General features: G+C 36.2%; 1 protein-coding gene across 1 annotated transcript; it reads left to right on the plus strand.

Moving 5' to 3' along the window:
- Positions 1-7,051: 7,051 nt before the first annotated feature.
- LOC148848528 (uncharacterized) lies at positions 7,052-7,633 on the plus strand. Its single transcript, XM_088951330.1, has one exon. The coding sequence runs from the start codon at positions 7,052-7,054 to the stop codon at positions 7,631-7,633; it is 582 nt and encodes a 193-aa protein (XP_088807456.1).
- The last annotated feature ends 3,447 nt before the right edge of the window (positions 7,634-11,080 follow it).

An 11,080-nucleotide genomic window follows, 5' to 3' on the forward strand; every position in this document is an offset into this window, starting at 1 on the left:
ATAATTACCACTATTTATTAAATAAAAATACTGTTAATTAATCAATTACTAATTTTGATATAGTACTTCTTTTTGATACCGCATTTTTAATTAATTATAATTACCAATATTTTATTTAAGAGTATTTATGAATTTATTACTGTATTTATTAACAATAAATTAACAATGTTTTAATTAATTAACAATATTTTTAAATAATTGCCATTACCGGAATTTATTAATGAGCAGTATTTATTTAACACTACTTATTAACAGCCTTTTAACACAATTATTTAACATTAATTACCATTAATTAAATAACAGTATTTTAATATAATTAGCAGTATTATCACTAAAATTATCAAACTCTATCATAAATACACAAAATAGTAGAAGATAAAACGATACTACAAATTTGTTGAAAAATTAAAAAAAAAATTAACATTGGATCAGCCATTAGGAAAGACACAATTCTCATTGTTAGAGTGCAACTTGGGTGGGTCGGGTTGGGTTGAAGTTTAACCTAAGTCCAACCCTAAGTTTCAAACCTCAAGCTCAGGGTTGGCCCAACTCAAGGTTAAGCACAGGTTTACCAACCTAGGCCCAAACATAACTTAACCCAACATCTCAAGTTGGCTTGAACTTAGGTGTGTTGATATAGATAGATATAGATATGCATAAATATCAAACAATACATTAATTAAGAGTCCAACACACAAAACATATGAAACATATTATATTTATCATAATCATTATACCAATTATTTTCTATTGTATTATTTTTACTTTTTAACATTAATAAAAAGCTTAACCAAATATTAAATTCTCAAATATAAATTAAACTATCATTGATAATATGTAGATATGTATATATAAAATGCTAGAAGGGCTTATATTAGGTTAGGTCAAGCTTGAATTACTTGATGCTTCAACCCACACCAACTTGAGTTTATGTTAGGCTTGAGCTTTTTGGCCCACTAGCTTAATGTTTGAAAAATCAAGCCCAATCTGTTTAAAAGCTTTGGTGAGCTAGGTTGGGCTCAGGGTGGGGCCACCAAAGTTGCACCCCTAGCTCCTTTTGCCTCAAATTTTTTTAACAAAGCCTATGCATTGCATGGGTCCTTACTAGTATCTATGCTATATTATAAAGGGATTATGTCCCATGTGAGCACCCCTCTCCTCCCATTCCCCTTTCTCTCTTCTCTCCTTAAACTTCTCTTCTTTCTCCCTTACCTCATCCTTGCTCTCTCATTCACTCTATCTTTCCTCCCTTTCTTCAATCCAGACCTCCTATTTTGAGCCACATGGCAAGTCCCTATTTACCAAACTACCACTAACCCAAATCATGTTATAATGGGAAGCTTCCTCCTTAACTCTCTCTCTCTCTCTCTCTCTCTCTCTCTCTCTCATCATTCCCAACTACATCCTTAACCCATGCCATTAGCAATTTTCTTATGATAACTATCCCATTTTTAATTCTAAGAACAAAAGCATGCTGGGAATTTAGTTATCTTCTTTAAAAAGGCATGCTGAATCTGGAATATTAGGTTTTCAATAAATGGATAGGTGTTCCATCAATAACTCAATTAATTATATTATACTTTTAATTGAACATAAAACAATCTAATTAAATTATAAAATCCGTTTATTTAATTAAAATTTCCACTAAGAAACTATAATATTAAAAATTAACTTGCTTCTTCATAAAAATACAAGTTAGTAATTTTTTTAGTTTTAATGTTTATGTTCCATAAATTGTAACCACAAAATAATTAAAATGAAAAATAATAAAAAGTAAAAATTACAATTAAGTACAAAAAATACTAATTATAAAAAAAATTGAATAATTATAGTAAAAGTAATAAAATTTGTTTCTCATAAGAAACATTAAAGGTAATAATTTTAAATTAAGTAGAATTTCAAAATATAATTAATAAAATGTAAAAACTAAAATTAATGGAATAACCCTGAGAATCAATAAACCTTAATAAAATAAAATTAATTAACTAAGGTTAATTAATTAGTTATTAGTTTATTAATTACATTAATTAACTTAACAAATTTAGTTCACTTAGAAAATGATTATATAATTAAAAAGATTAACTAAATAATAAGAAAATTATAAAATTAGTTAACTAATTTAGTTAATACTGTAATAAAAATATAGATATAGATATAAACTAGTAAAAATTATTTTAATATAATTTTATTAATAATGTTTTATTTAAAAATAAATTTAATAAAAATTAATACATGTTTATTAATAAAACAAAAAAAGAAAAATTCTTTTAACAAAGTCCGCACATCATATGGGTCCCTGTTAGTATATATATATATATATATATATATATATATATGCGTGTGTGTACGGCCCATTTGATGGTGGGTCACTAGGTCTTGAACTTCCACTAAATTTATTTATTAATCTAAGAACCTTCCACGAAATAAAGAGAAAATGATCAAATAATTAATTAAGACAAGAGAGGTATGAATTTTGAAAACAATTATAAAGATTGAGATTGATGAGATCCTAAATGATGAAGTACGTATTTTTTTAATCCCAGGGACAGCCACCTTAGAATTTATTAGTCAACCAACTTCAGGAAGGTAAAGTAAATATAAGGGAGGACATAGCCCGCCCAGCTCCATAACCCAACAAAAGACCTAGCACACTTCCTTGCACTCTCAACCCAACTCACAAGCATTAAAAGCCAAACATAAACAAGAAGACAGTACATTGTAAGGCCGGAATCTTCATATAGTTTTCCCTCAAAAAATTTCTAAGGTCTAGAGAAGTATATAAAACTCTTCCAGGAAAAGAAAAAAAAAAAAGGGAATTGTTCTTATAGAACTAATTTCTAGAAGATGAATGTTTGATGATGAGGATTTAGATAAACCACCTAAGGTAAACTAAAATGTATCTGGTGAAGAACATACTCATGATGGTGCAATGATCATGAAAATTTGAAAACCATCAAAGTGCTGCCTAGGTATTCTGTGGGAAAGAACATCCCTCGGATCATGTGCAGTTATCCAAGAAGCATTCTTATCATCTAAATGGTGTATGCTGAGGTTATAGAAATCAGACTAAGACTGCATTTGGCATTTCTTATTTTAAGAATTTATCTCCTTTTTGCAATTAAAATGCTTTATGAACACTCCGTGGAGTATTCGTTATGAAGTTCAAGAAATCAAACAGTTAATTTCTGATATGAATGTCTACTTCCAGCATATTTATAAAGAAGGGAATAGATCTGCTGATGCCTTGGCTAATTAAGGAATTGATAGTGCATCGAGTTGCAGGTATACCTTTGTTAACCTTCTTCCTACGCAAGCCAAGGCTTTGTTTCTTGATGAGCACATTAGTTTTCCATTCCTAAGGTATGTTTAATTTATTTGTGTGGATTGGGTGGAGCGTGACTTTAGGGAGAGAATTTTGTATCTCGGGCTTGGGGCAAGGTGGGTTATGTCCTCCAACTCGAGTAAAGTTTGGAGTTGAAAAAACACTCAATTTTTATCTATAAAAAAGAAATAAGTCTTTAAAATAAGGAATGCCAAATACAACCTACGTGAATTATTAATTGCTAACTATGCACTAAGGGTGCTGGTGTTTTCAGGTTAAGTGTACGTAACTGAAATAGACCTAGAATGAATTATCAATTAGTGGTGTACAAGCAGTGATTGAAATAGCTAATGATGAATTAACTGTGAAGAAATAAAAGAATGTAAGTGGGCGATTTAAACTACCATGGTGCTGTCCATGAAAAAGGGGAAAATCTAGCTATTAGAACAGTTGACCCCATAAGTCTCTACACTATTAATAAAAAGAGCGCAAAAGTCAATGTGCAATGTCTCTATCCTAATGTACATGAGTCAGGAATGTTCTAACTGGCTTTAATCAATTCTCCACAAACTAGTTAACGATGTTGACCCTACCTACTGTTACAAAAAATAAATTCTAATCCCCTAAATGAAAATGAGAAGGCCACAATTGTAACTAAAATCTAATGAGCCTAAATGCATTTTTGAAAGAGATGCCGAGAGATTACAGGCAAGTGTAGAAGATGACAGAATTGCTTAGGTTGCGTTTGGAAATGATGCAAATAAGTATGAATGTAAATATGTAGAGTGTATAACCGTCTATATAAATTGTAAAGTTGGGGTTAGTTTTGCACTAACAAATTTATGTTCTTACCAAACAGGTTTTTAGCTTTAACCATGCAAACAAGAATTCCAATAAAGTATATATCTTTTTTTTTTATCAAAAGCCCACTTGAATGCAAATTTACTTCTTTTTTATTGATGTACTTTTTCATCTTATTATCAATGTAAATATGCATTGGTCTGTCATTTGTCAATGCAAAAATATAATATTATCAAATACAGGCAAAAGTGAATCAGTGCAAATTTACCCTGAACCAGGATTTACACTCTATTTGCATCATTTACAAACGCAGTTAAGTGTAAAAAAAATAAACAAATAAATAAATATACCAATGGAATACAGAAAACAAAAAAGAAAAATATAACTAAACGAATCTAGAGGATATATGGTGAACATGAAATCTAACACTGGCCAATCTTAAAAATGATGATTGAATTAATAAAGTAACCAAATAATAGAAACTTCAAATACTAATGATGCACGTCCAACAAAAAACTTGAAGACCTTAACAACAAAATTCATCTTCGGACTACTTGCTGAGCCAATCCTACTCAATTACTAAGAGAACAAGAAGTTAAAAAAAAAAAAAAGTAAACTGAATATCAAACGTAGGTCGTTAAGTATCATACCTCATGGTTGATTTCTAATGCTTGTTCTTTCATCAATACATCCCGCAACTCTTGAATTTTGAACGAACGAATGCTTTACCCTTGAACAGAGCTCGGTTATGTTTCCTAGGAATGCAAAAAGAAAACGTAGAGGTTTCTCTTTCTTCTGTTGCATCTCAATATCTACCCGGCTCCATGTTCTCATCAACTTTTTATGCTTGGAGACCTCCATAATAGAGTTTTTGATCATTCATGGGCTGATCTTGGATTCGATATGTAGCCCAAATCGTGTAGGATGGCTGCTGTATGACTGTAATTTTTCTGCTGCAACATATTGACTTCAAGAGTGATTCATGATAATAGTCTTGGAAGTTTACATGACTCAATAGGAAGTTTACATGACTCAATAGGAATTTCGTTGTTCTTGAAGCATTCTAGGATCAGGGGAAGACTATCTAATGTTTTGGACGTGAGTGAGTGGGGAGGCTTTGGGATGTGGCTAATGTTAAAACTTATAGCTTGAAATAAATTAGCAACTGGGACCAGTAGTGTCTAGAACTAGCTGATGAAATGGCAAGCTATTCTAGAAGCCCATCTAAGGCTCCTATTGAGAGAGGGAGTACATTGTTTTATATCCAATGGTTTGTAAAACAGAGGTTGATGGAGCCTCTGGTTTTACAGTTCCTTAGTCATGAAGGAAGACCCCTCTCTAGGCGTTTCGAGCTCTACAAATACGCACAGACACTAGCCATCCATCAGTTGAGAGCAACTGTGACTAGAGAGAAGAGTCCCCATTATATTCTGTTTCTCAGATATTGCAGTTCAACAAGGAGAAAAGTGTTCTCCAGTTAGTTTTCTTACATAGAAGAGAAAGAGAGAAAATAACAAAACTGCAAGTGTTTCTGAAGATCTCTAATGTCGGAATAGAGCCATGGATGCCAACTTCACATCAATAGTTCAAGGTTGATTTTACTTATTTCAATGAGCAAAGAATGCTTCTATAGGCATAATTATATCTAAAAATAGGTATCAGAGCCACTCTATGCTCTGAAATGGCTGAATCTTTGCTCTTTTCTTCTCTGTTTCTCAAGGAATCTCAGACCTGAAAAACGCCGGATTCCGGCCATTTCCAACCATTTTATTGCCTTAAAAGACCTTCTGGGTGGTTGGCGGTGACATCTCGATCAGTTTGTCGTCTACCAGCCACCCTTCAACACCCGTTTGGTGCTGCCGTGTTCGCTCGGTCGAGTGAACACTGTAGCACCAGATTCGGGTAAAGAAGATGATGCTCGAGAGTCGGGTGCCTGGATGACCGACCCGATCCAGTAAATTTATGGTGCATGGTTCCAGTTTGACCCATTCCAACCAGTCCAACCCAGTTTGGTTTGAGTTTTAGCTTGAACCGGTTTGATTTCGCATGGGTTGGATCGGAGTTGTCAGAACCGATTCGGTCTGGATCAGGTCCGGTTCGGATCAACCCAATAGACTATGACAACGTCACAGATATGTGGCCGGTTCAAGGGGTTTTGAACTCCGAGTTAGCTGAAATTTTGTGGGCTCCCACTAGACCTTATGACCCTATTATTTATGAAATTTCAGACAAAAAGCCCCTTTGGATAAGGAGATATTGTACCGGTTCAGTGACTGATCTTCCGGTTCACTATCATATTGATGACTTCTTTAGGCCGGTTCAGGGGGTTTCCAACCTCGGATTGAGCTAAAATGTGGAAGGATCATAGAAGACCCTATTATGTAATTTTTTTCAAAATTTCATTCAAAATGAACCTATATATGTATATATATTATCCTTATTTGGACGTGATAGTGAGGTTCTCCTTTAGAAATAAGTCACATATTTGCACTTAACTACGATGGGTAGCATATCGGCCCAACGGAAGAATGCTACCTTGAATAATTAAAGTGGGATGGAAAGACTAAATAAGGGGTTTTGCTTGGGGAAACTTGTAACCCAACAGTGATGAGCTTACCGAACTGATAGAATCACTTACTTAGTCTGGACCATCGAGATCATTTGTAGAATTATTGTTCAACCCAACTGAGGAATTATATCCTACATCGATCTTGGGTCATGACTGATCAGGATTATGAAATGGTCTTGATGATAACTAACTAATGATTACCCCATTTTTAAGTTAGATTATTGATATGTGTGTGTATTTTATGTGGCATGACATTTTGTATGAAACTTGCAGTTGTTAATCCAACAATGGTTACTAGTTATCTATCAGGCATTGAAATATTAACTGGTACAAACTTTAACAAGTGGAAAGACTAGATTATGATTGTTCTAGGGTGCATGGATTTGGATCTTGCAATTAGAACAGACAAACCCACTGAAATCATTGGTACCAGTACTGTTGAGCAAAATGAACTTTATGAAAAGTGGGAACGTTCTAATCGCATGAGTCTCATGATCATAAGGAGCACAATTTCTACTGCAATCCGTGGTGCAATTCCTGAAAAGGAAAGTGCAATGAATTATTTAAAGGCATTAGAAGAACACTTTATTGGTTCTACAAAAACATTGGCAAGTACCCTCATGATCAAAATGATCACAATGAAATATGATGGTCACAGTGGGGTACGTAAGCACATTATGAAAATGAGTGACATGGCGAACCAGCTAAAAGGAATGGATATGGAAATATCCGAAGGTTTCCTTGTGCATTTCATTATGACTTCTCTTCCTGCACAATTTGGTCCATTTAAGATCAACTATAATATGCAGGAAGAGAAATGGAAAATGAGCGAGCTAATTGCCATGTGTGTTCAAGAAGAAGAAAGGCTTAAGAGTAAAATGCCTGAAAGTGCTCACCTAACCACTGGACCACATAAAAGACATTTCAGGAAGAAAACTTAGAGAAAGGGCAAAGAGAATGTCATTGCTACGAAAAATGGGGATCATAAATCCCGTTGCTTCTTCTGTAAAAAGAAGGGATATGTAAAGAAAGAATGTCCCAAATATGCGGCATGTCTTAACAAGAAAGGTAAGAATTATGCCTTCATGTTTTCTTAATCCTATTTGGTTAGTGCACCTTCTAATACTCGGTGGGTGGATACGGGCGCTACAACTCATGTCACGGTTTCTCTGCAGGGCTTTCTGACAAGCCAACACCTCCTAGTGCATGCCCTCGGAAGATGAAACGACGTTGGGTGAACTGCAAAGACTGCCCACCGAAACCCGCTGAGTGAACCGAAAGGTCCGTCATCATGGACCATCGGATGAGCCGTTTAACCCGGAAAATGTAGGACTCTCTAGGGATGGTCGCCCCCTGTAGGTAGCCCCGTTAACGTGACCTACCCGTGCGAGATATGGGACACCCCCGCCAGGCCAAGGCATCCACATTGCTCGTGCTTCCAAGCCGAAGAGTGACGGCGTGAACAGCAAAGATGATGCCACTGCAGGGCATTCCTTAGCTAACGATTCCGAAGACATTATGACCACTACTCCTAATGACCGAAGCCGAAGCCTCACTCCGATGACCACCCTCATTATGGACAAAATCCAAGGCCTTACCTCGGTCTCGGGAGTGGGGGGCAAGTGATGTGGGTTAGCTTGGCCTAGCCCACATGGGGGTAGAAGGCCCGGCCCACTAACGCTTGCTAACGTCATCCATAGTAGGCGAGAGCTCTGCCGCCTTCGTACAGAGCCAATCACATAACTATCTAGCGTACCGCCAGGGCCAACAACCTGACCTCATACAGCTCTAATCTGAAGCATTCATCTCTACCTACCACAACACGCTCGAGTATAAATAAGAGGTAATTGCCCCTGAAAAGGGGCTCGAACGGAGTAACTCCAACATTTACTCACTCATTTACTTCCTGCACCTACATTGTCTACCTAGCATTAATTCTGGGAGATCCGGTGCATCCGAGGACTCTCTCCAGGAGCACTCTCACACTCTCCCCAGCTTCACACCTCGTATTGACTTGAGCGTCGAAGCCTCCACCTCGGGTATCCACCCCAAGGCCTCTGATACTCCCTGTCTTGTAGTATCTTAGGCCACCAGGTACCTCGCCTCGACTAGCAGTCCTCGGCTACCATAGTCCTCAGAAGGAGTACTTTGCCTCGGTTTGTTGTCATCGGCTTCAATCAACCTCTTCTGAAGACTCGGGGTCCTAGGATAACGCTCAAAACTTGAAGTAATTTTACCTTGTTGCCCTTGGCCAAACCGCACGGCAACAATTTCCTTTCTAGGTTCGACTTCTGCTTTGGATTCATCATCTTCCCACCAATAATGTTGAGGGATCAAGCCATGGGCAAGCAAGGTAAGACTGTGCAGTCTGTGTTCAACAATGTGTTGGTAAAGGCATTCAGCAAAACCATTTTGTGCTTGTGTGTAGGGATAGAGAGTTGTTAGTGAACACCACAATTATCGAAGTAATGTTGTATATGAAGATGTTCCATGTCATTTTCAAATTGCAGACATTTGATTGAAGCATTAAGTTGTTCATATTTACATATTTAAAAATTTATCCATCTCGATACTTCTATACTACTATTAAAGGTGTGAATGATGTGAAAATTTTCTTCTTAACTAAAATACCCCTATCTTAAAATTTGGTCCTTCTTTAATTCTAAGAGCATTTAAATTATTATTTTTCACCTCAATCAATTTCCTCTCATTAACTTATATGTTTAATGTATTAACTTCCATTCTCTCTTATTAAATCCTATATTTAAGGTATTTTTCTCACTAATAAATTCTACTAATTAGATCTAAATTCAATACTTTTAAAAATATCCATGCTTTAAAAAAAAAAAACTTGTCCAATAATATAACTATACTTCCATCTAGGTGGTCCATAACCATAATAAATTCAAATATCTCGGCCAAATGAATTAACCCATTATGTCATGGTTAAACAACAAAAAATTGTAAATAGAAATAAACATTACATTACAAAAACAAAAAATCTGTAGACAAATTTGGGCATATCTCTAATATTTTCTATTAATCATATTAAAGAAAAATAATTGCATGTGTTGAATAAGAATGTTTTACTCAATGATGGAAATGAAATGCAAAAATTTAAGATTTAACCAAAAATGAAATTATTTTCTTGTTAGGTAGCAAGTCAACAATTCAACCTTTTGGTTTAAATGTATTAACAATTGATATCATAATTAAATAATAAAATTAAAAAAAGACAAAAATAGAAAAGTTTATAGAACTGTAAACATGTGAATTTCTAAGCCAAATAAGTGGGCTTAATTTATATGATAGCATCCCAAGTTAATATGGGCCTCTATGGGCCCAAGGCCCGAGTCTACATAAATATGACTCATGGCCCAAGGATCCGAGTGTACAAAGTCCAATTAAGCCTATGTCCTATTATAATAGGGTAGCTCCATTGGCAAGATCACTAACTCCTACATAATGGAGCATGTATGGGAGTAAATTCTAACCCAACACCCCACTTACATCCCATCGGAGCAAAGTGGGTTGAGGTGGCAGCCCTATTCCTAGGTTATAAATAGCCTTGCCTAGAAAGAATGGGCTCTCTCTCTCTCTCTCTCTCTCTCTCTCTCTCTCTCTCATAATTACATTTACAGGAGCTCTCACACACCAATACTTGAGAATTGAAAGCAACCATAAGCTCTTGCAAGTTTCAATTCTAGAGTGAAAAAATCTAGAATTGATCACAATTGATCAAGTGTGAAGCCTAGAGTGAAAAAATCTACATCAACTCATCAGAAGCACCAAATCAAAGAAATCTACATTAGTGATAGAGGATGATTAGATCTGACCTATGAAACGGTGACACGTGGACATTGACTCAACACGAGTAATAGCTTAGCATTGTAGACTAGTGCAACTAAGTGATGGGCCCATAAAGTAGCTCGCTACATCATAGCTCACAAAAAGAGAAGCTCGCCACAATGCGAGCTTCGGGTTCCCTGAGCTACCTTTGAAGGTATACTCTGAGGCAACTTTAGCTCGCGAGCTAGGAGAACTAGCTCGCCCAAGCTCCCAAGCAGACGAGTCATCGCAAGGACCAATCCTGTTAAAGGTAATCCTGAAGTATTCCGAGCTCGCTACAAAGTAGCTCAGGAATGGGCCACATGGGCACTCCTCAGGAAGCTTCTACCAGACAGCAACACACTGATCCACCTATAGATACCCCGAGGAGAAGACACGTCAGGCCAGATAGCTCAGCTTAGCTTGCCACAGGCAGCTTGCCGCTTACGAGGTAGCCCGGCACAGGGTAACTCACAGAAGGGTAGTTTGGCATATCGCAGGAAGACCTCCTACCTAACCATTGTACCTAACAAGTCTGGGGACAGCAACCATGTCCCTCG

The sequence above is a fragment of the Nelumbo lutea genome, chromosome 6 (genome assembly GCF_056320005.1).
Source record: "Nelumbo lutea isolate HS-2025 chromosome 6, American lotus-T2T, whole genome shotgun sequence".
NCBI lineage: Eukaryota > Viridiplantae > Streptophyta > Magnoliopsida > Proteales > Nelumbonaceae > Nelumbo > Nelumbo lutea.